This window comes from Somniosus microcephalus, chromosome 9 (genome assembly GCF_052327205.1).
Source record: "Somniosus microcephalus isolate GS21.2 chromosome 9, FLI_Smic_1.0, whole genome shotgun sequence".
Lineage (NCBI taxonomy): Eukaryota > Metazoa > Chordata > Chondrichthyes > Squaliformes > Somniosidae > Somniosus > Somniosus microcephalus.
This window is the reverse complement of record NC_140995.1, coordinates 106,747,549-106,775,381: the sequence shown is the minus strand read 5'-3', so window position 1 is coordinate 106,775,381 and position 27,833 is coordinate 106,747,549. Positions and strand designations below refer to the sequence as shown.

General features: G+C 48.2%; 1 protein-coding gene across 1 annotated transcript in view; it reads right to left on the bottom strand.

The window, feature by feature from the left end:
* Positions 1 to 27,833, bottom strand: part of LOC147112573 (exostosin-1-like) — a 903,087-nt gene that overhangs the window by 80,534 nt on the left and 794,720 nt on the right. Inside the window, exon 9 of the mRNA XM_085998197.1 lies at positions 10,023 to 10,112. Within this exon, the coding sequence (XP_085854323.1) occupies positions 10,023 to 10,112 (90 nt within the window). The remainder of the gene's footprint in view (positions 1 to 10,022; positions 10,113 to 27,833) is intronic.

The following is a 27,833-nucleotide window of genomic DNA, read 5'->3' as shown; positions in this document are numbered from 1 at the left end:
AGAGCGACTGGGGGGGGAGAGCGACTGGGGGGGGAGAGCGACTGGGGGGGGAGAGCGACTGGGGGGGGAGAGCGACTGGGGGGGGGAGAGCGACTGGGGGGGGAGAGCGACTGGGGGGGGAGAGCGACTGCGGGGGGGGGAGAGCGACTGGGGGGGGAGAGCGACTGGGGGGGGGAGAGCGACTGGGGGGGGGAGAGAGCACTCCCCCCCACCTCACACTCTCCCTCACACTCCCCCCCTCCCTCACACTCCCCCCCTCCCTCACTCCCCCCCCTCTCCCTCACACTCCCCCCCCTCACACTCCCCCCCTCTCCTCACACTCCCCCCTCTCCCTCACACTCCCCCCCTCTCCCTCACACTCCCCCCCTCTCCCTCACACTCCCCCCCCTCTCCCTCACACTCCCCCCCTCCCTCACACTCTCCCCCCCTCCCTCACACTCTCCCCCCCCTCCCTCACACTCTCCCCCCCTCCCTCACACTCTCCCCCCCTCTCCCTCACACTCTCCCCCCCCTCTCCCTCACTCTCCCCCCCTCTCCCTCACACTCTCCCCACCCCTCTCCCTCACACTCTCCCACCCTCTCCCTCACACTCTCCCCCCCACACTCTTCCCCCCTCACACTCCTCCTCCCCCTCACTCTCCCCCCCACACACTCTTCCCCCCCCCACACACTCTTCCCCCCCACCCCACTCTTCTTCCCCCCTCTCCCCCCCACTCTCCACTCTCCCTCCCCCCCCCACTCTTCCCTCCCCCCCCCACTCTTCCCTCCCCCCCACTCTCCCCTCCCCCCCCCACTCTCCCCTCCCCCCACTCTCCCCTCCCCCCCCACTCTCCCCTCCCCCCCACTCTCCCCTCCCCCCCCCACTCTCCCCTCCCCCCCCACTCTCCCCTCCCCCCCCACTCTCCTCTCCCCCCCCCACTCTCCCCCAACTCTCCCCTCCCCAACTCTCCCCCCCCAACTCTCCCCTCCCCTCCACCCAACTCTCCCCTCCCCTCCCCCCCCCAACTCTCCCCTCCCCCCCCAACTCTCCCCTCCCCTCCCCCCCCAACTCTCCCCTCCCCTCCCCCCCAACTCTCCCCTCCCCTCCCCCCCCAACTCTCCCCTCCCCTCCCCCCCCAACTCTCCCCTCCCCCCCCAACTCTCCCCCCCAACTCTCCCCCCCCCAACTCTCCCCTCCCCCCCCAACTCTCCCCTCCCCCCCCAACTCTCCCCTCCACCCCCCCAACTCTCCCCTCCCCCCCAACTCTCCCCTCCCCCCCCAACTCTCCCCTCCCCCCCCAACTCTCCCCTCCACCCCCCAACTCTCCCCTCCCCTCCCCCCAACTCTCCCCTCCCCCCCCAACTCTCCCCTCCGCCCCCCCAACTCTCCCCTCCCCCCAACTCTCCCCTCCCCCCCAACTCTCCCCCCCCAACTCTCCCCCCCAACTCTCCCCTCCCCCCCCAACTCTCCTCTCCCCCCCCAACTCTCCCCTCCCCCCCAACTCTCCCCTTCCCCCCCAACTCTCCCTTCCCCCCCAACTCTCCCCTCCCCCCCCAACTCTCCCCTCCCCCCCCAACTCTCCCCTCCCCCCCCAACTCTCCCCTCCCCCCCAACTCCCCCTCCCCCCCAACTCTACCCCCCCCAACTCTCCCCTCCCCCCAACTCTCCCCTCCCCCCCAACTCTCCCCTCCCCCCCCAACTCTCCCCTCCTCCCCCCCAACTCTCCCCTCCCCCCCAACTCTCCCCTCCTCCCCCCCCACTCTCCCCTCCCCCCCCCAACCCTCCCCCCCAACTCTCCCCTCCTCTCCCCCAACTCTCCCCTCCTCTCCCCCCCAACTCTCCCCTCCCCCCCTCCCTCCCCCCCCAACTCTCCCCTCCTCCCCCCTCCTCCTCCCCCCCTCCTCCCCCCCTCCCCCCCTCCTCCCCCTCCCCTCCTCCTCCCCCTCCCCTCCTCCTCCCCCCCGTTCAGCTGAGCGGCGGTCTCTCGCAGGCGGCGCATGCGCGGTCTCTCGCAGGCGGCGCATGCGCGGTCAGTGCGGCCGGCGCATGCGCGGTCAGTGCGGCCGGCGCGAGGCGGCCCGCGGGGAGCAGGCAAGGGCGGCCTGGCGGCCGTTAGCAAGCGGGAAACTTCGGGCGGCCCGCCCGCGCTCCGTGAAACCTGAGAGGGGGAAGTAGAGAGAGAGAGAGAGGGAAGAGGAGAAGGAGAGAGAGAGAGAGGGAAGAGGAGAGAGAGAAGGAGAGGGAGAGAGGGAAGATGAGAAGGAGAGAGAGAGGGGAGAGAGAGAGAGAGAAATTTTTTGATTTTTAAAAACGCCGGTTTGGGGACGGCGGCGGTTAGGGGATCACTTCAGTTCCTCCTGTTGCTAAAGACAATTTAAAACACAAATAAATTGTTATTTAATTCCCTAACACATCATTAAAATATTTACCTTCGTTCCCTAACACACAGAAAGTGTGGGGGAAAAAATCGTGGAAAATCAAGATGGCGGCCACTCACCTCGGTTCAGAAGGATAAGGCCCGCCCACACACGCACCGATTGGTCGACCGGTCAGGTCACCGAAGCGTAGGATTGGCCAATCGTCGAGTCACTCGACACTCAACTGTAGGACGGCACGCGCCAGGAACCCGCCGTCCGATTGGTCGACCTCGACGTCACACGGTCGCTAATGAGATGCTAATGAGCGGAACGCTGAACGTTTTTGGGATACCGCGGGCGGGATTTTTGTCCGGCCGAAACGTAAATACACCTATGACCGGTCCGGAATCGCAAGCTTTCTTTTGAGTCGACGCGCGCGTCGGTACGCTCTGTAACTTTCAAACGTATAGAGAACGGACAGACAGACATCGGGACAGACAGAAGAGCCGCTTTATATATATAGATTTTAAAAATGTGATTAAAAAAAAAAAATTATTTGAAGATTTAGCGCTGTTTTGGGGCCGTAGTATTTATAAGTCTTGACAGCACTTCCTGTCAGACTTATGAATGGAGCATTCCCTGCTCCGATTGGCTCCCCATGGCCCACGTGATCCCAGGGGACGCATCGAACTAACTGCGCCCCTGGGATACGCAAGCACTGCGCTCCGGCAGCTGGAGCAGGCCCCGGATCGGAATTCCACGGGGGCCCACAGCACAACGGCCGGCGCTCAAGGTAAGTGCAGGTCGGAGGCTTGCACCCGTGGGAAGCCCCCGACCCAAATTTCTGGGCCATAGATTTGCTCAAGATAAAATGGCTGCAATAACTAGGATGATCAAAAGGTAAATTATGATAGTAGAAAATTTTAATTTGTAGCAGTGCTCTCAAATTTTCTCGGGGTTTTTGGTGCACTGGGGCATAAATTAGGACAAGACCCATTAACACTGGGTCACCACAAACCCCTTTTAATGTGTTGTTTATGCTGGGGGCAAAGGGGTAGGTGTTTCTTACATTTTCCCCCTTTGCAGATGCATCAGAGAATAAGGCAGTACCTGACCCACACGGCTATCTCCTCCCCCCACCCCTATATACCAGGTACTCCAGCTGTGTTGATACTAGCGCAGCGTCCCCAATGCGGCACTGTTAGGATTCTCCACCCCTGCCCTGGCAGGCTCCCTCTTGATAGCGGGAACACCCACCCCGTGATTTCCTGAATCTACACTGTGGGCTTTAACCTTTCACCTAGGTTTCTCGCTAAACAACAATCTAAAACATTTCAATAAACTACAACAATTGTATTTGAACAAACTAAAACAAGATTGAAAAGTACAGTCTATTTTTTTTTATTCGTTCCTGGGATGTGGGCATCACTGGCAAGGCCAGCATTTATTGCCATCCCTAATTGCCCTTGAGAATGTGGTGGTGAGCTGCCTTCTTGAATCGCTGCAGTCCTTGTGGTGAAGGTACTCCAGGATTTTGACCCAGTGACGATGAAGGAACAACAATAGATTTCCAAGTCAGGATGGTGTGTAACTTGGAGGGGAACTTGCAGGTGATGCCGTTCCCTTCTAGGTGGTAGAGGTCGTGAGTTTGGGAGGTACTGCCGAAGAAGCCTTGGCGAGTTGCTGCAGTGCATCTTGTAGATGGTACACACTGCAGATACATTGCACCAATGGTGGAGGGAGTGAATGTTTAAGGTGGTGGATGAGGTGCCAATCAAGCGGGCTGCTTTGTCTTGGATGGTGTCGAGCTTCTTGAGTGTTGTTGGAGCTGCACTCATCCAGGCAAGTGGAGAGTATTCCATCACACTCCTGACTTGTGCCTTGTAGATGGTGGAAAGGCTTTGGGGAGTCAGGAGGTGAAACACACGCCACAGACTACCCAGCCTCTGACATGCTCTTATAGCCACAGTATTTATGTGGGTAGTCCAGTTAAGTTTCTGGTCAATGGTGACCCCCCAGGATGTTGATGGTGGGGGATTCGGCGATGGTAATGCCGTTGAATGTCAAGGGGCGATGGTTAGGCTCTCGCTTGTTGGAGATAGTCATTGCCTGGCACTTGTGTGGCGTGAATGTTACTTGCCACTTATCAGCCCAAGCCTGAATGTCATCCAGGTCTTGCTGCATTCGGGCACGGACTGCTTTATTATCTGAGGAGTTGCGAATGGCACTGAACATTGTGCAGTCATCAGTGATCATCCCCACTTCTGACCTTATGACGGAGGAAAGGTCATTGATGAAGCAGCTGAAGATGGTTGGGCCTAGGACACTGCCCTGAGGAACTCTTGCAGCGATGTTCTGGGGCTGAGATGATTGACCTCCAACAACTACAACCATTTTCCTTTGTGCTAGGTATGACTCCAGTCAGTAGAGAGTTTTCCCCCTGATTCCCATTGACTTCAATTTTACTAGGGCTCCTTGATGCCACACTCGGTCTAATGCTGCCTTGATGTCAAGGGCAGTCACTCTCACCTCACCTCTGGAATTCAGCTCTTTTAACCATGTTTGGACCAAGGCTGTAATGAGGTCTGGAGCCGAGTGGTCCTGACAGAACCCAAATTGAGCATCAGTGAGCAGGTTATTGGTGAGTAAGTGCTGCTTGATAGCACTGTCAACAACACCTTCAATCACTTTGCTGATGATTGAGAGTAGACTTATGGGGCGGTAGTTAGCCGGATTGGATTTGTCCTGCTTTTTGTGGACAGGGCATACCTGGGCAGTTTGCCACATTGTCCGGTAGATGCCAGTGTTGTAGCTGTACTGGAACGGCTTAGCTAGAGGTGCAGCTAGTTCTGGAGCACAAGTCTTCAGCATGACAGCTGGGATGTTGTCAGGACCCATAGCCTTTGCTGTATCCAGTGCGCTCTGATCTGATCTGATCCGTTGATTGTGGGATTGCTTATCTCTGTCTATAGCATGCTGCTTCCGCTGTTTAGCATGCATGTAATCCTGTGTTGCAGTGTCCCCAGGTTGGCACCTCATTTTTAGGTACACCTGGTGCTGCTCCTGGCATGCTCTTCTACACTCCTCATTGAACCAGGGTTGGTCCCCTGGCTTGATGGTAATGGTAGAGTGAGGGATATGCCAGGCCATGAGGTTACAGATTGTGGTGGAATGCAATTCTGCTGCGGCCGATGGCCCACAGCGCTTCATGGATGCCCAGTTTTGAGCTGTTAGATCTGTTCGGAATCTATCCCATTTAGCACGGTGGTAGTGCCACACAACACAATGGAGGGTGTCCTCAGTGTGAAGACGGGACTTCGTCTCCACAATGACTGTGCGGTGGTCACTGCTACCAATACGGTCATGGACAGATGCATCTGCGACAGGTAGATTGGTGAGGACAAGGTCAAGTAGGTTTTTCCCTCATGTTGGTTCTCTCACCACCTGCACCAGGCCCAGTCTGGCAGCTATGTCCTTCAGGACTCAGTCAGCTCGGTCAGTAGTGGTGCCACCGAGCCACTCTTGGTGATGGTCATTGAAGTCCCCCACCCAGAGTACATTCTGTGCCCTTGCTACTCTCAGTGCTTCTTCCAAGTGGTGTTCAACAGGGAGGAGTATTTATTCATCAGCTGAGGGAGGGCGGTAGGTGGTAATCAGCTAGAGGTTTCTTTGCCTGTACTTGACCTGAAGCCATAAGACTTCATGGGGTCCGGAGTCAATGTTGAGGACTCCCAGGGCCACTCCCTTCCGACTGTATACCACTGTGCGCCACCTCTGGTGGGTTTGTCCTGCTGGTGGAACAGGACATACCCAGGGATGGTGATGGAGGAGTCTGGGACATTGGCTGAGAGGTATGATTCTGTGAGTATGACTATGTCAGGCTGTTGCTTGACTAGTCTGTGGGACAGCGCTCTCAATTTTGGCACAAGTCCCCAGATGTTGGTGAGGAGGACTTTACAGGGTTGACTGGGCTGGGTGTACAGCTGTCGTGTCCGAAGCTGGTGCCTAGGTCAATGCCAGGTGGTCCGTCTGATTTTATTCTTATTATTGTTTTTCGTAGCGGTTAGTTACAACTGAGTGGCTTGCTAAACCATTTCAGAAGGCTGTGGGTCTGGCGTCACATATCGGCCAGACCAGGTAAGGACAGCAGATTTCCTTCCCTAAAGTACATTAGTGAAGCAGATGGGTTTTTACGACAATCCGATAGTTTCAGGGTCATCATTACTGATACTAGTTTTTAATTCCAGATTTATTTAATTGAATTTAAATTCCCCAGCTGCCTGTGGTGGGATTTGAACTCTGAATTACTAGTCCAGTAACATAACCACTATGCTACTGTACCCGTGACGGATTTAATGTTCCAACAATTGTAAATGGCTATAACACAAGTAGGGTTAACTTCACTTAATACAATATTAACCAGGTTGCATCATTTTTACTAACCAGATAAGCTGACACACACTAACATCAATTTTTTCTATTACTTGTTTCATGTCTTTCACAGGTGAAATAAAATGCTTGTCAATAATTTAATACAGCTATAAATTATACATCCCTCAATTATTTAAGGATACCTATAGCAATATGTAATATATTGGACCAGATTTTGCTGGAGCGGTGCATCTAGTGGTGTGCACTGTTAGCTAGACATCATCTCTCACCCTTCAGCTCGAAATATTTTATTCCTAGAAGTTTCTGGAACTGTGAGCTGATAACTGCGCAGCCAGAGCAATAGGGGATCTGGGACCTTCATGAATGACGGGACCAACAGTGACCAATGAGATTTAAGGATTGAGAAAGAAACAGAGGAACAATGGAGAATGAAATAAGGTGAAGTAGAGTCAGATCAGGTACAGAAAGAGAAATAAAGAGAGGGAAAGAAAGATTGGATTAAGAGAGAGAAAAAAGGCAGAAAGTAAAAGTAGATAAAAATTAAAAATTTAAATTAAAGAAAATCTTACAATTTACTACCTGTAGGAATGAGACTCCACAGTTTAATTGTTCCCTTTCTGGGCCAGAGAGGTTGAGTGGCATTGCAGGAACATAGATCTTCTCATTAAAAGGGTCTTTACGCTGTTAAGTAGCAGCCCTAACTTTCTGCACAGGGTTTAATTGGCAATTAATGTGCAAATGCAACAATTTCTTGAAACTCCTGGGGAGGTTGAGGGCGAGCTGCCATTTTCGCAAGGCTAAAGGCGGAGCAGTGCAAATCGTCCAGCAGCTTGTGGTGATTCGCAATTCACGGGGTATCTCTTCTTTGCCACAAGTTGCTTGATGATTTACACATTAATAACGGTGAGCGTCATTAAACTTGCCATTATTTTGAGAGCAAAATCTGGGTCAATGTATTTATTCTTCAGACCTTAAATAGCACTTCCTTATACTGGGTCAAAATCCTGGGATTCCCTCCCTAACAGCACTGTGGGAGTACCTTCACCACACGGACTGCAGCAGTTCAAGAAGGCAGAGGCTCACCACCACCTTCTCAAGGGCAATAAGGGACGGGCAATAAATACTGGTCTTGCCAGCGACGCCCACATCCCGTGAATGAATAAATAAAAGAAATGTTTACCGTACTTAGAAATAGCTTAATTAGTACTGTCAATGTACTACAGATGATGGATTACACACTGATTGCTTTCATAGTTACTTAAATAAAAATTATATACTTAATTCTCAATTCCTTCAATTTATCCCATGAGATAATTTATCCCATGGTCTTGAAAGACACACAGAAAGTGAAATTATAGTGGGTCTGGAGACTCAATGTCCATGAATTTGCATTTACTGCTAATAAATTATCAGTTACCAATATATTTTTCTTTTTATTTAAGCTAATTTGGTAACCCCAAAGAAATTTTTAAACATGCGCTTTCCAAGATTTCTTTAGCAAGAGGGCGCAGCAGTTAGTCATCAGCTTTTTTCTCTCAGGGTCAGGAAGCTTCCTGCTCAGCACACATCCCATTCCTTGCTTTTAATAATAATGAAAAAAAAACAATGGTTTTGTTATGAATTATTCTGTTTTGAAAGCTTTGCTAGGCTGAATGACCTTTTCTCCTTGACATATTCTTCCGTTCGTGTGGCGCCTCTGAGTGAGAACACTAATTTAGTCCCAATTAGTGCTGAATTTTGGACAGTTTTTTTCTCCTGTAGACAGGTTTGCCTCAAGGAACTGAATCCAGACTTATTTCATGTAGGACCTTTACAGGCGTCAGAGACAGCAGATTTTCATCTCACCAGTCTGGGCGGATATGAACTGAGGCTTAACGACAATGCTTTGTGCCACTCAGATCCTCCCAAGTGCATTGATATATATATGTAAGCATAATAGTAATCCTTTTGAAACAGGGATATTGTGTTATTAAATAATGAAGCTTATTTTTTTTGGTTTATTTATACTGCAAAAATAGCATGACAGGAGTGATAATGCATATTGTGGATGCTTCAAACAGACTCATTATATTGGAACACAGCTGAAATGTCACTGTGTGGCTCAATTTGACAAGTTTTGTAATAGTGCAGACTATAGGGTATATTTTCTGGTCCCAGTGCGTAATTGGTATCAGCAGAATGGTGTGAGCTTTTTGTTCTTCTTAATCAGGAAGAGGTGACCCTGCTGGACCTGCTGGGGTCCGCCCTCATTTACTATGCATGAGATGGTGGGAAACTCGGCGCTAGTAGTGCTGTTGAAGATCGGGAGAGATGGTTAGGCTTTTCCTTACTGTAGATGATCATTACCTGGCATGTATATGGTGCAAATGTTACCTGCTACTTGTCAGCCCAAGCCTGAACGTTGTTCATGACCCACTGTAGGCTGGAAACCAGGCTAATAGAAAGTGATGTCTGACCAAGGATTCATGTTGTGCTGGCAGAAACAGTGCCTCAGAAACTAATGTGCAACATGTGTGCAGAAGCTATGCTCTACCTACATGCTGGTGTGATTCTTCCCTTAGGTTAGTATACACATGACGGCAACTAGACGGCAACATGTGCTGTCAAACAAAGTAGGTCACATAATAACAACAACAACGTGCATTTATATAGTGCCTTTAACATAGGAAGGCGCTTCACTGAAGCATAATTAAACAAAATATCAAGAATGAGCCAAAGAGTGAGATTATAAGCAGGGGTGACTAAAGGTTTTATCAAAGAAGTAGACTTTAAGGAGGATCAAATAGGATGAGAGAGCGCTCTAGCGGCGAGAGGTTCAGCAAGGAATTCCGGAACGTAGGGCCTAGATGGCTGAAGGCATGGCTACCAATGGCAGGACGAAGGGAGATGGGGATGCACAAGAGGCCAAAGCTGTAGATACGCAGAGTTCTTGGAGGGTTGTAGGGATGGAGGAGAGATGGGAGTGGCGAGGCCATGAAGGCATTTGAACTTGAGGATGAGAATTGTAAACTAGAAGTGTTGGGGGACTGGGAGACAATGAGGTCAGTAAGAACAGAAGTGATGGGTTAGCGAGACTTGGTGCGTGTTAGGATACAGGAAGCAGAGTTTTGGATGAGCTAAATTCTATAGAGGGTGGAGGATGGAATGCTGACTAGGGAGCATAGGGAGTCCCAGCCTCAATCGGCATAAGTGGTCTTGTAAAGGCAGTCAGAGGCTCCACCACCTAAAAAAGCAAACGGAAATTCCCAACTGAGGTTTCTTGAAGCCATTATTTTGCAGGACTAGTGACTCACCTCATTGCTTGACAGCACAGTGTCTTCATCTAAACTGAGTACAGCATCTGTCTGGATGACATCATATGGGAAGAAACGACTGCTCATACTCTGTAAAAATACAAAAACTATAAGTTTTACAGCCTTTTGAACGCTCATACCATCCAATATTCTTGTTTATAATCATTTTTTTCATAAAGAGCTCATTTGGAATAACTTCTTTGTAACATATGTATGTAGTTTAGTAATTTGGTTTCTACTGCTATACTTTTACTTCATTTCAGTTAAAATACCAGTTTGTTTCCATGTGATAATCTATAAGTAAGGCACATGTAAAACTGCCGCTATTCAGTAACTTACTGTTAGCTTTTGTGAAGTCAAACAACTAGAAGTAAATTTCAAGCATAACTTCACAATACACAGTATTTAGTTAAGAACATAAGAAATAGGAGCAGGAGTAGGCCATTCAGCCCTTCAAGTCTACTCTGCCATTCAATAAGATCATGGTTGATCTTCTACCTCAACTCCACCTTCCCGCACTATCTCCATATCCCTTGGATCCCTCGATATCCAAAAATCTATCAATCTTTCAATATACTCAACGACTGAGCATCCACAGCCCTAGGGTAGAGAATTCCAAAGATTCACAACCCTTTGAGTGAAGAAATTTCTCTTCATCTCAGTCCTAAATGGCCGATCCATTATTCTGAGACTGTGACCCCTTAGTTCTAGACTGCCCAGCCCTCCCAGCATCTACCCTGTCAAGCCCCTTAAGAATTTTATATGTTTCAATGAGATTACCTCTTATTCTTCTAAACTCAAGGGAACATAGGCATAGTCTACTCAATCTCCCCTCAAAGGACAATCCCCCCATCCCAGGAATCAGTCTAGTGAACCTTCATTGCACTCCCTCTAAGGCAAGTTTATCTTTCCTTAGGTAAGAAGACCAAAACTGTACACAGTACTCCAGTTCTAGAATATCTAAATAAGGCACCTAAATGGTAATGAAGTTTATATCCCTTTTACCACCCTGTTCTTGCTTCCGATTTGCCCGCTGTCATTTTCCTGAGGGCCTTCACTAGTGCGGCCCAGGTGTCTGCCTGTTTCAGGTAGGAGTCTATTAATAATATGCAAATCCTACGCCAGAAGCAATTTTAAGCTGCCAATGGGTAAGGTGTGCACTCTGCGTTGAGCGGCCTAATCATTGGTCCTTAAAAGGGCTGCTGCAGGCCACTCAGAAAAGTGGTAAGTAATTTTTTTTAAAGCTTGTTGTGGGGCCAGAAGGAGCATTCATACCGCACCTGGCCCCACAAAAATCTTCTGGCCCACTGCCGGCCCATCTGCACACCCACCCCCCGCCCCAGCATTGCATCACCGCTTTAACAGCGGACCTCTGGTTCGGCTCCGAGGAGGAGCTGCTGGGCTTTTTGCCTTGTTGACTGGCGAGCTGGATATGAGTGCTGGTTCAGCACTCGCAGCTTGCCAGCATTAAACAAATGAGGCTTGGCCCTCAAAATGGCTTGAGCCTCTCATCAAGGACTTCGAGCGGTTGGCATGATTGCTGCACCATCTGAACTCTGCCTGAACTCATAAACCACCCTCTATGAATCCCGTCCCAATTACTATGGTGTTATATTCTGATTGGCCGAATTTTTGATCTGCACTACTGGTGTCAGGAATGTTAAAGAGAAAAATTTACCTGATGTCAATAAGGGGATGAAATTCCTCATTTGTCAAAGGGATGAATACTTGTTTTTCTACAAAATTAATACTAAGTCAATGTAATTGCAGGAACATGCAGCTTTGAAACACGCCATCTCTGAGAATGCAATATTGTCAGGGAGTGGTTAATCATGGAAGAAAAAAAAAGGCGTTCTCTCCATTTTCCTTAAAAGAGGAATTTTGCCCATTGAAAGAGATGCTGCAACCAGGGATTCTGCCAGTCTGATTTTGGCCTTAGCAAAAGGTGGAAACATTTGTTGAAAGACATTCAAAATGGCTTGTGTAAAAGCAATTATTTAAGGACGAAATACTTTTAAAGTGGATAGGTCTAATTTTTGATAGCCTAGAATTACTGTCCAGCTACAAAAAGTCTATTCACAAGAAGTCTGATAGCATTCGTGGATGGGGAAGCTGAGACATTTATGCTGACAAGTAACTATCTAATATATCACAGCTGAATCTGAAAGGATAATTATAGTCTCCTTTTTAATGGAATGCGTGCATTAGTATTCCTTATTAATTTGAATTTGTACTACAGATTTCTATAATAGCACAGTATTTGAACTTAGTAATTATTGAAAAAAAATGAGATGTCTGTTCTGGCTTGACAATGATTTGAAAAAAAAAATCAACTTTCAGTGTACAATATTATGATTACATTCATGTAACACGTACAATATTGTTAAGAGTCTGTCATGTAAGGGCAAGAAGGTTTTGGCTCAGCTGTTACGATCAAAGGTAAAACAGACCTAATGCTCACATGTGCCAACCCTTCAGCTCATTTGAACAAGTGAAAGTCACATGTTACAGCTCTATTGCTAAGCAAGATACTATCGTAAGGGTGGCCTCACTGCCTGAGCTGCCACTTCCTTAGTGCTGAGGTAGATGTTACTAGGAATCACGCTGCTGTGGCATATCAGTAGTTTGTATGGAAAATCATACCTTGAACATAGGAATCTGATTGTTTCAGTGCAATAATAGCTATGCTAAAAAGTGATAATTAGCTATTATGAAACATGATTACACACAGCCTCACACGGCACAGGACAGGTGAGGCCATGTCCTCCCTGGTTGGAGAACTAGCACTGTAAAAGAAGTACTTCAAAAAAAAAGATAATGAGGTAGAAATTCACGGTGGCCTTTTTATGGGCACATAACTGACAACGTGCAACAAACACATGGCCAATCAAGGAGGCCTGAGGCTCACCTGAAATTGGGACTCGGGTCTCATTGTAATAATTCAGATGAGCTGCCGGTGCCTGTCGCACCTTCAGAGGCAGCTCGCCCATTTCAATCTATCCAATGGTATATCCCGGGAAGGGAAGGAAAGAAAACAGGAGGGGGCGATCACGACCGGCCGTGGCCCTTAGGAGTGCTACGGAGCCGGGAGGAGCACTTTCTTGAAAAAAAACAAGAGGGTGCAAAGCAACTAGCGCCCGGGCGCAGCGATGTTTGCGCCGCTCGCGAAATTGACCAGACATTTTGCGGCGGCGCTAAACAATATCGCAGATCGCGACGTCAGCCAAGTGTGCAACGCCCCGGACCGGATATTGAGTGGCGCCCCCTTCCTTACCGCCTGCCGCTAGCAACGACAGGTTGAGGGGAGCATTTTGCAGTCGGGAAGGGACTGGGGGAGCGCTATTTAAAGGCGACCGCTTCCTGCCTTTTTTTGTCAGCGACATTTTTGCACCACACATTCTGAGAGAGACTTCTGGAGTGATTCAATGCTGTGTGAAGGAGTTTTGGGTACTGAGCAGCACTTTGCAGGTTAATTTTGATTTGACCTTCCTTGCATCGATTTAGAAGAGACTGTGGGGGATGCGCTCTGAGCTCTTTCCCTGGGCCTCTCCATTGTTCTTTCCAGCAGATTTGAAGTACAGGTCTCTCCAGGCCGAGATTCAAGGCTGCAATGAGCAGGGTGTGGATGGAGAGCAAGATCAACCCTCCCCTTTAAGAACTGGCCGGAGCCAGTGTGTCTGTGTTCCATTGCTGACTGACATCACATGAGCTCCGCCAGCACTCTGAGGTAGCTCCTCGGCATTAGCGTCTTAAGAGAGGTGTGTAGCGCCTGATTTAGTGCTCCAATCACCTCCAGGGGTGATAGAAGCCAAGTTTACAGTCGGAGGTGATAATTAGCGTCAGGCGCTAAACTTTGCGCCTAGCCAATAATTGCGCCCCAAACGGAGCGATACCGTATTTCTCCCCCATGATATCTTTTGTTGGTTGGTAGCCGCTTATGAGGCTGCATCCACGGCAGGAACACCTGAACAGAGAAGGCCTGGTACCTCCTCTGCTCAGAGAAGCCCAATTTCAGGAAGGGGTCCTAAAACAGGTATTAGGTCCCTCATTAGCATATGCCAGGGACCTAACAACTGTTTTAGGTGGCCGCTTATTTTGTGCTTGAACATCAATTGGTTTAGAGATAGACCTTTGTGCTTCGACGTGGTGACGATAGGTAGGATACAATCATATAATGCAGGGGGCAAGTACTGCATTAATACTTCCACGGCCCCATCTTTGGGATGCACACTGCAAAGTACTGGTGTAAACAGGGCGGGGGCCAAAACATCACAACATTCATGGTAAACACGTTTTTGGAACAGCACAATTTTTTTTAAAGAATTCTAGGAACAGCTCAGCAGATCAGCAATTTGTGAATTGTAAATTGTTAATTTACCACCAACTGCTGAACTAAACCAATGTACAGTACTCTGCATAATTAATAACTGAAATGAATTGTTTCAATGATCTCATTGAAACATATAAGATTCTGAGGGGGATTGACAGGGTAGATGCTGATAGGTTGTTTCCCCTGGCTGGAGAGTCTAGAATTAGGGGGCATAGTCTCAGGATAAGGGGTCGGCCATTTAAGACTGGGATGAGGAGGAATTTCTTCTCTCAGAGGGTTGTGAATCTTTGGAATTCTCTACCCAAAAGGCTGTGGATGTTGAACCGTTGAGTATATTCAAGGCTGAGATAGATAGATTTTTTGATTCTAGGGGAATCAAGAGAAATGGAGATCCGGCGCGAAAGTGGAATCAAGGTCGAAGATCAACCATGATCTTACTGAATGGCGGAGCAGGCTTGAGGGGCCGTATGGCCTACTCCTTTTCCTAATTCTTATGTTGAGAATAAATTCCTGTCTGATTATTCTCAGTGGGATAAACTACAGATAGTTTGCATAACTAATAGAGTCTACTTCACATAATTGTATAATTTGTTAATTTTAGAGTAATATAACAGCTAAAATCATCTCCAGTCATCCATGTAAGAGCTTGTTCTTCATATAATAGGGAAAATGTATTTTAAGTGGACAAATTTACAGTTGCTTACTTATTCTCAATGTCAGATTATAAAAGCAAATCTATTATTTGTTCATCTTTGTATCAAAATTTGGCCGTTGGAAATTAGCATATCAGAAGCTCTTTAAACAGTCATAAAATGCAAATTATTGTGTACATATTGCAGAATACTACCAGATGCTTCACATTTACTTTTCTACAAATGCTTCAGATAAGTGAAAAATCAGTACTATGTTGAACATGAGTGTCTAATAATAGTCTTTTTGACAAAGTAAGGGTATCTTCCACATTGACTGGAGTGAGTGAACAGCTTCGATATTCGAGATCTGTCAGCCTGCAGCAGAGTAGTATCACATGTGATGCAGCTATCTACAGGGTAATGTACAATTTCAGGACTATCTGTTGAATAAGCCCTAAACAAATTGCCCTGGTGTAATCCATAGCATGGGTAGTCGGTGATAACCGGAGACTCTCAATACTGGAAAATACATTCATTATCTAAAAGTTAAAAAATATGCGTCCCAAAACTGGAAATACATGCCTTTGTGAACACCCAGATTGCAGGTCATGGCAACCCAGATTAAATGTCATGTATCCCAGCAAATATTCCAGAAGCTAAATTCCTGACCCTCATAGGGATTCATACCTTATTTGGCTTTACATGAAATGAAGGTTTACTCTGAACTGCGAGCTGTTGCCCTTTCTATGCACCACTGGTCAAGACAACCTTCTGATGTTCCCATGATTTGCTATAGCTAGGTAAACAAGTGCACACACAATGAGACACCTGAGAGTTAGATAACTGGATCAAGAAACTATGTAGTGGCATATATGATACAATTTTGTGGCAAAGGTCTACTTATAATTTGCATATTCTTTTCACAACTGCATAAAGAAAACTATTATGATTACCCTCCTCTTCCAAAACATACTGGGCCAGAAATTCCAGGCCAGAAGCGTGAGTACGGTCGGGTTACTCACGCATCTGGCCGTTGGAAATGCCGGCGTTCAGCAGGAACAGCGCATGCGGGGAACGCCGGCATTTCCAGACCCGAGGTCTATTCACAGCGCGTGCGACTGCACAGGCAGCGCTTGCGCAGTGAACTTTGTAGATTTCACTGATGGATTCAGTGAGGGTAAGTCCCTAGAACTTGCACTTAAAAAAAGCAAGTGTAAAGTTGTTCATTGGCTGGGGAAGGAGATATATTTTATGGAGGAGCTTATGAAATGCAATATTTAGGTTTGGGAAAGGGAGGGAAGTTATTTTAAGAAATTTTAACTAAGTTTTAAACTTTAATTTTTTTTTTTTAAACGGGTTTTCAGAACGGTAGGTAGAAGGAGCAATTGTGGCTGTGTGAATGGAATGTGAGAATGAGTTATGTATGTATGTCCACATATATTCCTTTACGTATATGTATGTATGTTTTATATTCCTTTACTAATGTGTATGAATGTATATTTTTAATTATGATTTTCCAATAAGTTACTTTCTCTGAAAGTCATAATTAAATAATACATTCATACACATAAGTAAAGGAATATATACATAACACACAAAGGAATATATACAGACATACATACTTTCAGAAGCTCCACGATAAGAAATATCTTCCTCCGCAGCCTCTGGAGCAACTGTACCCATGCTTTTTTCATGTGTAAGTTGCAATGACTGGACCTCACTGAAAGCATTAATGAAAGCGGCGAATTATACTGCGCACGCGCTGCCTGTGCAGTCGCACGCGTTCTGCCTCTGAACCCCTTCGTTCAGAGGACAGGAAATGCCGGTTTTCCCCACATGCACTGTGCATGCTGAAAACCGGCATTTCATCCGGCCAGATGCGTAAGTACCCCGACCGTACTAGCGCATTTGGAAGGGAATTACTGGGCCAACATTTTACATGTCAATAAAATAAAAAATTTAACAATTGCACAACTTGCCCCCTCGCATCTGCGACTGAGGGTCCAAGGAGGTGCATTGCGCAAGAGGCCGTGATTAACGCTCATTCCGTGACCGTAACCATCTTTGAACCAGCCATTAGGGTGGTTAGTCCTATGGCGGGCGGGTTTTACGGGCTCCCACAACCCATCTGAGGCGGGGGGGGCCACCAACACCCACGGACGCAAGCATCCCGCTGGATGTCCACCCAGAATTTAAAGTTGGAGCTCCGACTACACTTGCCGGGACTGTCTGGAGTGGGGTTCAAAACCCTACTCCTTCTGGCCCAGCGGCGGGGATGCTTACTGCTACGCAAAAGGCCCACTCCGCACAAAAGGTGACACCCATACGTTTCCTGCGCCTTTTCCCTCCCCGCGACTGGAGCCCTATGCTGCCACTTGAAAGACCAAGCTATCATCTGCCCTTTTTGCGGCGCCTTTGACTTCTCATTACCAATGATGAGCAGGCGCTGCGCCTCCACCTCCTTGAGGAGATTGCTGAGGTCATCATCAGTTCAATTGTGAGTTCTTTTAATGCCGTGAATTGTGCTCATTCCAGCCATTTCACGTTGCTAATCGGATTGGGCCTTTGGCATAGCGGTAGGATCCCCGCCGCTGGGCCAGATCAGGGTAGGGTTTCTGAACCCCGCTCCAGACAGTCCTGGCAAGTGGAGTCGGAGCTCCGGCTCTAAATTCTGGGTTGACATCCAGTGGGATATTTGCGTCCGTGGGTGTGGGTGGCCCCCCCTCCTTGTATAGCTTGTGGGAGCCCGTAAAACCCTCCCGCCATAGGACTAACCGCCCTAATGGCTGGTTCAAAGATGGTTACGGTCACGGAATGAGCGTTAATCATGGCCATAAATCCTTCCACCACTTCATACAGTTCGCCAAAGGGAACAGTGTGAAGACACGTATGACGATGACATTGCTAAATAAATAAATGGAATTTAAAAAATTCTTTTAGGGCTTTTAAAAGTCTTTAAATTGCTTTAATTCTCTTTAAAACTACTTCAGATTACTCAAAATAATGTAAACATTTAAAAAAGTTTATGAAAGTTACCAAAATCTTCAAAAAACTTCCTAAAACCTATTTAAACTGCTGCTTTGCATGTAAAAATGGTTAGCAGCTTGACAGAAATATTGGGGGCGTGTCCAGTGAAACTGAGACCTCAAGGGGCGTGTCTCACTTGCACTGCACGCTCCTGACTTCGCGCTGGCTGCACTCCTGGGCGGCGTGACGTCATACGCTGCCCGGGATTCTTCTTCTGGAAACACCAATTCCAGGCGTCCCTGGAGCTGATCGGCAGTAGCGCGGGGTAAGTGTAAATACGGGGCTTGCACGCGCTGCAAGCCCCGTTCTGGAATTTCTGGGCCACTGTAAAAAATGAAGAAAGCAATCCTATAAAGAGTCCAACTTCAACCTGTGCCATGAATAGTAATTTGACTCTTGTGAAAATGATTATGAATATTAACTATGGTCCCTCACATACTACTTGAAGAACACCTCCAAGTAAGTCATCTGATATGTATTCTAACAGATACCTTAAATTGCCTAGCTCAGTTACAAACACAATTATGCCTTAGTGCTCATACTTCAAATCTACCATGATTCTATGTTATAGGCTTCAGCACACCCGATGCAGCATGTCACACACTGGACTGCATATCGGAAATTTGGCTGCAAGCACCCCATGATTTTCCAGGCATTAATCTTCGTTTATGAGCAGACTGTCTGAGAAATTTCTAAAAAGGAAACCAAACATCAAGATCAACGGCCGGAATTTTGCGGGGCGTCAGCGGGCGCGATCAGTGGCGGGTTGGGTGAGAAAGTGTTTATTTTCCCCAGCAGGTCGGGACCCTGCTGTGAACCCATCAGCAAGCGCCTTTCCCGATGTCGGGTCTGTCAGTGATGAACAGACCTGACACGCAGTGGCGGGGGACACAATTCAGGTAATTAGTGGCTTGTTTAGAGCCACTTAATAATGATTTTCAGCTTACCTTTTGCATTTGACAGCTCACCCACAGGGCCCACGCTGGTCGTGGACCACATCTGTCAAGCTGAGGCGGGAGTTCAGTGGCCATTGAATCAGCTGTTGAGTTGACAGCTTCAAATGTAAAGTAAAAGCTCCCACCTTACAGAAATATCTTCCCTCAGCCACAAGCTCTTCCTCACTGCATTTCCACAACAGATTCACCATGCTGCAAGTCTTTACACAAGTCTCCATCCAGTCTGAACTCATTAATTACCTCTTCCACCACTGACAGATCACTTCTGTCATCTCTACTTCACCTGCCATCTATTCCATCAGCATGGGTGCCCTTTATCCTTTATACTCTCTTACCTTGGTCCTCAGAATCCCACCACGATCAGCTCCAACACCAGCAGCACCAGGCACACTAGCAGCACCAACAACAACACCACCAACCTTCTCCGCAATCAACGAATGCTGCACAGAACAGAGGACATCAGCACCCGACTACATTGCTGCCCGGGAGGCCAGGGCTGGCCTCACCATGGCCAGGTTGGCACCCCCCCACACCAACACCATAAAGCATCCCTACAATGCCCAAGCCATTCCTTTCATACTCATAACCATTGTGGGGGGGGAGGGGGGCGGGTACTGTTATGTCTCACCATTCACTGTAACTCACTAAGCCACTTCCAAAGGTGCACACAAATCTGTCCAAGAATGCAAACTGTTTAAAATAAAGGTTTCAATGCTGGACACCACATTAACAGAAACTTTACATGAACATTACAGAAAACACCCAAGTGTCTACACCTGTGCAATTCACACTCCATCTAGAGCTATCCTTTGTTTCTTAACCTGTCCCATTACCATCTCCTCTTGCCTTGAAAATCTCTTAATGCCTCTTTACTTCTCCTGCCTTCCATCCTATCACTGACCTTCCCCTTTGTTCTTTCATCCCCTCCCCCATTTCCCAGCCCCTAAACTTGCTTTAAAATCTGTTCCATTTCCTGCTTGTTTCCAGTTCTGACGAAAGGTCTTCGACCTGAAATGTTAACTCTGTTTCTCTCTCTATGGATGCTGCCTGGCCTGCTGAGTTTTTCCAGCATTTTCTGTTGTTATTTCAGATTTCCAGCATCCGCAGTATTTTGCTATTGTATTAGCGTTTGGTTCACTGCCACCTCTCTTCTAGGAATGCCCACCTTGAAGAAGTTCTGCTCTTCTCTCCAACGGGATTTCCGTTTGTCTCTTCAACCTTGTTCATTGCTTTCAGTTTCTCTTCTCGTGTTTGATCAGGTATCTGCTAAGACTCGGTTTCACAGCCACATCTCTTTCCTCAGCAACTGTCTCCGGTTCCGACTTATTCCACGTGGATTCCAAATAAACTTCCACCCTTCGTGTTTCGAATCCACCCAGAATTACAAATATCTCCAAGATATTCATTGTTCCTCGAACTACTGCTCTCGCCGCATCTTGAGATCCACGCTCAACGCCATGTGGAGCCACATGAACACTCTCGACCTCTCTCTTCAGCAGCACCGACGCACTCTATCTCAAGGCTGTCCGGGTCCACAGTTCCATTTCATCCTTCGACTCATCCGACGCTTCAACAAAAAACCTTTTCACTTCCTTTCTGATGTCAAGGATCACAAGCTTCATCAACTCTTGAACACCAACGCCCCTCCGGAACCTTCTTCCCATTCACTTTCCTCTGACCCCCCTTCCCCCAATCTCACCCACTGTCGCGTTTTCACTATCCCTCTGACCCTCCCCTCTCTGACCCCGAACGATCAGTCCTCAGCAAAGGCCTGAGCTTCATCCCCTTACGCCCCCACCTCAATGAATTTCGAGCTCGGCATGATGCTGAGCTCTTTTTCCCGCCACCTTCATCTCCATGCCCACTTCTTTGGCCAGGAGTCTCCCCCCCCCGCCGCACGGCTGACCCTTTCTCCTGCTTTCAGAATTCTCGTTCTACCTGGACCCCTTCCTCTGGCCTCTTACCCTCTCTAGATCTTTTCATTGCAAACTGCCGCCGTGACATCGACCGTCTCCATTTCTCTGCTCCCCTCACTCACTCCAACCTACCTCCCTCTGAACTTGCAGCACTCCATTCTCTCAGATGCAACCCCGACATTGTCATTAAACCTGCTGACAAGGGTGGTGCTGTTGTTGTTTGGCGAACCAACCTCTACCTAACGGAAGCTGAACGCCAACTCTCCGACACCATCTCCTACCTCCACCTGGACCATGACCCTGACGTAATAAAACTCACTACGCACTTGGTTTGAGCATAAAGCAAGGCTTTAATCAACTTGTTTCAGAACATGGAAGTCTAGTTGTATCTCACTAGCTCCTTGTCTTACAAAATGTCCCTGGCAAGGTGGGGCCCACACCCGAGTATTTATACTCCTTGGACGGTGCCACCAGCTGGCCGTCCAGCATTATTTCATAAGTAGTTTCTTGATGATGAGATTTATAACATTCTTCCTGCTTAAAAGATTTGGAAGTCCGACGACTTCCTCTTAACGGATTAGGCGGACCATGAATAGCTGCAGTCATTTAGATTTTTGTTTATGGCCTGAAGGCACGTCTCCCCGGACCGTGTCTTGGTCCCTGGGTCACTTGATCCGTACCGGTGGATCGAAAGGCCCGTGTTGCTCTGATCGACCAGAGGGAGGCTGGGGAGATCGTGACTCTGGGTGCGGGTCCCCACAGGCGCAGAACTGGCTTCGTCCCGTTGGTTAGCCGGGGATTGACCGGTGTCCTGGCCCGGGGTGGCCATCCCACGGGGAGCGCTCGGCTCCCTGAGCAGATCCGGCGGGGCAGCTGGCAGATCCCTCGATATCCCAGGTAAGGCGTCATCCTCTGGGGGGCGCAGAGAGTCGGCCTCATCCCCGCGACTCCCTCCATCAGCTGGGTCCGCGGAACTGGCCGGACAGGGAGCCAGGTCCCGGAGCGAAACGGTGGACTCCCGGCCATCCTGGTACCGCACGTGTGCGTACTTGGGGTTGACGTCCGTAAGTTCTACCTCATCGACTAAAGGATCGGTTTTCGACGATCGGACGAATCTTCGGAGCAGCACGGGGCCAGGAGCTGCCAACCATGACGGTAGAGATGTCCCATGGGTGGAGCGACGCTGGAAGCTGAAGAATCGCTCGTGAGGTGTGACATTGGTAGAAGTAGAAAGGAGAGACCTGATGGAATGCAATGCGTCAGGGAGCATAGTTTCCCACTGCTGGTCTGGTAGATTGCGTGACCTCAGCGCAAGACGAACAGCGTTCCAAATGATAGCGTTGTATCTCTCAACCTGTCCGTTACCAATGGGATGGTATGGTGTCGTTTTACTTGTGGCGATTCCCCGTTGGGAGAGATAACTTTTGAGTTCGCTTGACATGAAGGAGGGACCCCGATCAGAGTGGATGAAATTGGCCGTACCGCAAAGGGAAAAGACTTGATCAAGGCATTTGATCACTGTGGAAGTAAGCATATTGGGACAGGGGAAAGCAAAGGGAAAGCGTGAATATTCATCCACCATAGTCAGTAAGTAGGTGTTCCGCGTTGAGGAAGGCAATGGCCCTTTAAAGTCAATGCTGAGTTGCTGCATAGGCTGCATAGCGTGTATGAGCGAGCCATCCGATGGACGGAAGAATTGCGGTTTTAACTCCGCACAAATTTTACAGGAGGAGCACGTTCTTTTCACATCTTCCGTAGAAAATGGGCGATTTTTAGATTGCACAAAGTGCAACATACGGGTAACGCCAGGATGGCATAAGTCAGTATGAAGATCCGCCAGAGTCGAAGTTGACATAGAAGAGCAGAATGCCCGTGTGAGAGTATCCGGGGCCACATTCTCTTTGCCGGGTCGATAATGTATGGTGTATCCAAAGGTAGCCAATTCCATCCTCCAGAGTTGTATTTTGTTATTCTTGATCTTAGTGCGTTTCCGGTTATCCAGCATAAAGGCCACGGAGCAAAGATAAGTGTGAAATGGTGACGAGCGAGAAAATGATTCCATTTACGTAGCGCTTCGATGATGGCCGTAGCCTCCTTCTCGACAGGAGGATAATGGAGCTCGCTACCCTGCAAAGTTCTGGACAGAAATGCAACGGGTCGACCACCTTGATTCAAGGTAGTAGAGATCGCCACATCCGATGCATCGCACTCGACCATAAAAGGAAGATTTTCATCAATGGAACGAAGCATGGCTTTTTCTAGTTGTCGCTTGAGGAGGTTGAAAGCTGAAATAGCTGTTGCCTCCAATGGAAATGACTTAGCGTGAAGCAGGGGCTGGATCTTGTTGGAGAAGTGGGGTATCCATTTTGCATAATAGGCGAACATGCTGAGTGCCCGATGAAGAGAGCCGAGATTCGTAGGGGGAGGGAGCTCCTGAAGCGGACAAAGTCGCTCCGGATCCGGTTTGATGACACCGTTGCCCACCCAGTAGCCAAGGATGTTGACTGATGGTACTGATTTCGCAGATTTGGACTCATTTAAGGTTAAGTTGCGACGACGGAGAACGTCAAAAAATTTCTGGAGGTTGGCATATGCTCCTTCTGGTCATGACCAACAATGGTGATATTATCCAGATATGGAAAAGTGTCCGTTAAGTTCTCCTGTTTGACTAGGCTATCCATTGCCCATTGAAAGACGGCCACCCCATTGGTGACCCCAAATGGAAAGCGACAAAACTGGTAAAGCCGACCATTGGCCTCAAAGGCCGTATACTTTTTGTCAGAGTCCTTTAACGGTACTTGATGATATGCGCTCTTTAAATCAAAGGTTGAAAATACCTTGTAGTTGGCAAGGTTATTGACCATGTCATCGATGCGTGGTAGTGGGTAGGCATCTAGGTCGGTATACTGGTTAATAGTTTGCAAGTAATCGATGCAAAGACGTTTCTTGTGTTGCTTCAGAGGATTTTTAACAATGACGACTTGAGCCCGCCAGGAAGATGAACATGGCTCAATGATACCGTCAGCTAGAAGGCAAGAGATTTCTGCCTCGATAAAGGCTCGATCATCTTGACTGAAACTTCGTGATTTAGTGACTATGGGCTTACATTGGGGGGAAAGATTGGCAAACAAGGAGGGCTCGTCGAGCCAAGCCGCCGAAAGCAAACAAAACGGTACTTTGGAAATAGTAAGCTCTGGCTTTGACCCTCCAAACTCGAAAGTGAGTCTTTTGTGTTGTTTCTGGAAATCCTGTCCCAGGAGCACATCACTGCATAGGTTCTTGAGCACCCCGAGCCGGGTGGAGAAATAAGTGCGGCCATTGAGGATAAGGTCGACAAGACAAAAGCCGGAAGAATTGTTGGTCAGTGTCATCAGAGCCATTGCAATTTCCCTGTCCGAGGGGTAAATACGCAGTTTTAACTTACTGACAGCCTGCTCACTAATGAAGCTGTCAGAGCTGCATGAGTCGAATAGTGCACTCAAAATGTGTCCATTTACCGAAACCTTCATGGCTGCATGCGACAGACTTTGGGGAAAAACAGCTGTGATGGGAGGAGGGGCAGTTTTACCCTTGACAGCTGTAACCTTAGTAGTGGTTCTTGGGGGAGGAGCAGTTTTATAGATTGCAGCTGTAACCTTAGTAGTGGCTCTTAGGGGAGGAGCAGTTTTATAGATAGTAGCTGCAAAACTAACAGGAGCTCTCGACTGGTATACCTTAGAAAAGTGGCCTTTCTTACTAACAGTGGCTCTTGACTGGCATACCTTAGAAAAGTGACCTTTCTTGCTGCAATGATTGCAGGTTGCGTTACGAGCAGGACAAAATTTCCTATAATGGAACGCACCTCCACAGAAGAAACACTTCCTTCCGGATTGCCAAGATGCCGCTAGGGTGGGGTCGTCATTTGTGTAGGTTTCTAGGGTAGGGTTGCCATCAGCCAGGTTGGAGTCGTCATCCGTGAGGGCTTCCGCCCGAGGCCTATCGAAGGAGTCACTAAAAGTGATAGCAACAGCCCGTGCACGTGGTGAAAGATAGGTATCTGCATTCCTCTTTGCTAAGTCCAGAGAACATGCCTGGTCATAGGCAGCCTGTAACTTGAGGTTTTATTCTCCAACAGACGCTGACGTATGAAGGGAGACGCAATCCCATTAATAAAGGAATCACAAATTAACTCCTCCTGGTACTGCTCAGCTGTAACAGCTTTAAGATTACAATCCTTGCTGAGCCTGCGAAGTTTCTGAAGGAATTCGTCAAGTGATTCCCAGGGTTGTTGTCGAGTTGTGGCCAGTAGATGCCGAGCAAAAATTTCATTTGGGGACTTGACATATAGCTGCTGTAGTATTTGGATAGCAGCGTCATAGTCTACACAGTCTTCGATATAATCAAACACATGAGTGGATACATAATTCACAAGTATCTCTAATTTATCAGGAACATTTTCACCACACACCCTGAGGAAGTTGCTGAAAGTACGATACCAGTGTTTCCATACCTTAGCAGCTGTAAGCGAATTCGGGTCCAGGTCGAGACGGACGGGGCTGAGTAGTTTCTCCATGATGGATCGATTACTTGTCTGAGTTCCCTTCTACGGTTTGAGTCATAGCTGGCTGTTGCCGAAATCACCCAAAGCGCGGAGTCGATATCAAGTTGATTAAATTGATATAATAAAACTCACTACACACTTGGTTTGAGCATAAAGCAAGGCTTTAATCAACTTGTTTCAGAACATGGAAGTCTAGTTGTATCTCACTAGCTCCTTGTCTTACAAAATGTCCCTGGAAAGCTGGGGCCCATGCCCGAGTATTTATACCAGCTGGCCGTCCAGCGTTATTTCATAAGTAGTTTCTTGATGATGAGATTTATAACAGACCCTATTATCGAACATCAAGCCACCGTTTCCAAGACTGTCACTGATCTCATCTCCTCTGGTGATCTTCCCCCCACAGCCACCAACCTCATAGTTCCCCCACCCTGCATAGCCCGCTTCTACCTCCTTCCCAAGATCCACAAACAGGACTGCCCTGGTAGACCCATCGTTTCAGCCTGTTCTTGCCCCACGGAACTTATCTCTTCCTATCTCGCTTCTATTTTTTCTCCCCTTGTCCAGTTTCTTCCCACCTACATCCGCGACTCTTCCGACGCCCTCCGCCACTTTAACAGTTTCCAGTTTCCTGGCCCCAACCGCCTCCTTTTCACTATGGATATACAATCCCTCTACACCTCCGTCCCCCACCAGGATGGCCTGAGGGCGCTCCGCTTCTTCCTTGAACAGAGGCCCAACCAGTCCCCATCCACCACCACCCTCCTCCGCCTGGCTGAACTTGTTCTCACATTGAACAACTTCTCCTTTGACTCCACTCATTTCCTCCAAATCAAAGGTGTTGCTATGGGTACTCGCATGGATCCTAGCTATGCCTGCCTTTTTGTGGGATATGTGGAACACTCTTTGTTCCAGTCCTACTCGGGTCCCCTCTCCATTCCCCACCCGCCGCTCCCGTCCCCCAGCTTTTTGCCTTGTACTAAGCACTATTCTGGCTAACCTTGTCTTTTCTTTTTCCCATATTATTGATTCCCCTTTTTCCTCTAATTTTCATCCTCCTGCAGACGTAATATTCACTTGCTTGCCTAAAATAATTATTCCTTCTTGGAAGATTGATCTTTCTAAACCCTGACCGTCATGTCTAAAACTTTCTTAGTTTAAATTATATGGCTGCGAAATGGGGAGATTTAGTATCAGCCTTAAGGCCAGTTTTGCAGAAAAAATGACGACCGCCTCAATTCCACCCACTTTCAGCGCGGAACATGGCGACCGCTATTTTGGATAGGTCAGCAGTGCTGCTGTTGCCTGCGCTTGCCGCCCACATTTAAATGATGCAGATCGTGACATCAATCGGCGTGCAACGCCTGAATTGACGCACGATATGCGATTTTTGATGTCGCCGCACTTGATACTGCCCTCTCCAAACCACGCACGGAAGAACGTGCATGCAGCAGTACAACAGAGACTCTGCCAGCGCTTCTTAAAGGGACACACACATCATTCAGGTAAATTTCGATTTTTGCCTTTGGACTTTTTTTTAACATTTTATTTGAGTAGTGGCTTGGTGCAATACATTTAAAAAGTTGTTAAAGTGTGCAGGGAGATGCTTGCAAGGCTTCGGCTGTGAAAGGAAGGCCTCTGAAAAGACCACTTGCTCCCAGTCCTGGGGGCTCTAGTTGCAGTCCCCCTTGGGCTGCAGCATGACATGGAGATGCAGCAGAGGCAGCAATGCAGACAAGCTGCTCGCAGAGGTAGGAGGAAGCAGAAGAGGAGGAAGCAGAAGGAAGGAGGTAACCCAGAGAGCCCCTTTCTGACCGGGATAACTGATTTCAAATCATCCACCTGCGGTACCAGTGACCACAACCCCAATTCCCCTTTCAACATTTGTCCCACTCCTTACCTTCCCTCTGTTCCTGACCATCACAATGCTGAAATAAAAGCCACCACAAAGCAAACTTTCCAATCCAACTTAATCCATATATGCATCCAATATTACATCAAAAGATCACCCTTGTACATTCCCTTAGTCAGTGTCTTGCATGTGCCTTTGCCTATCCTACTGATGTCACGCAGTGCTATTTCAGTGGCTGCAGCATGGCTGGTGGAAGGCTGCTGACTTTCAGTGGGGGACACTGCAAATGGCCTTGCAGGACGACCTCGAGGAGCTGGTGGCTGGGAGTGTGAAATCGAGTGATGGTGTTTCTTCTTTTTCTTCACTCTCCTCTCCCTCTTCTTGGCCAATCACTGGCTGGGCAGGCTGGATTTCTTGGGTGTCTGAAATAAGGAAGGCCCAAGGGTAGGGTTGTGGTGAGGGGAGGAGGAGGATAACATATCTTGTATTCTTTCAGCCCTGCCGCTGGCCAAGGGCTCAGCCGTGCCCCTGCTAAGAATGGCCAGCACCGTCTCCTCCAAG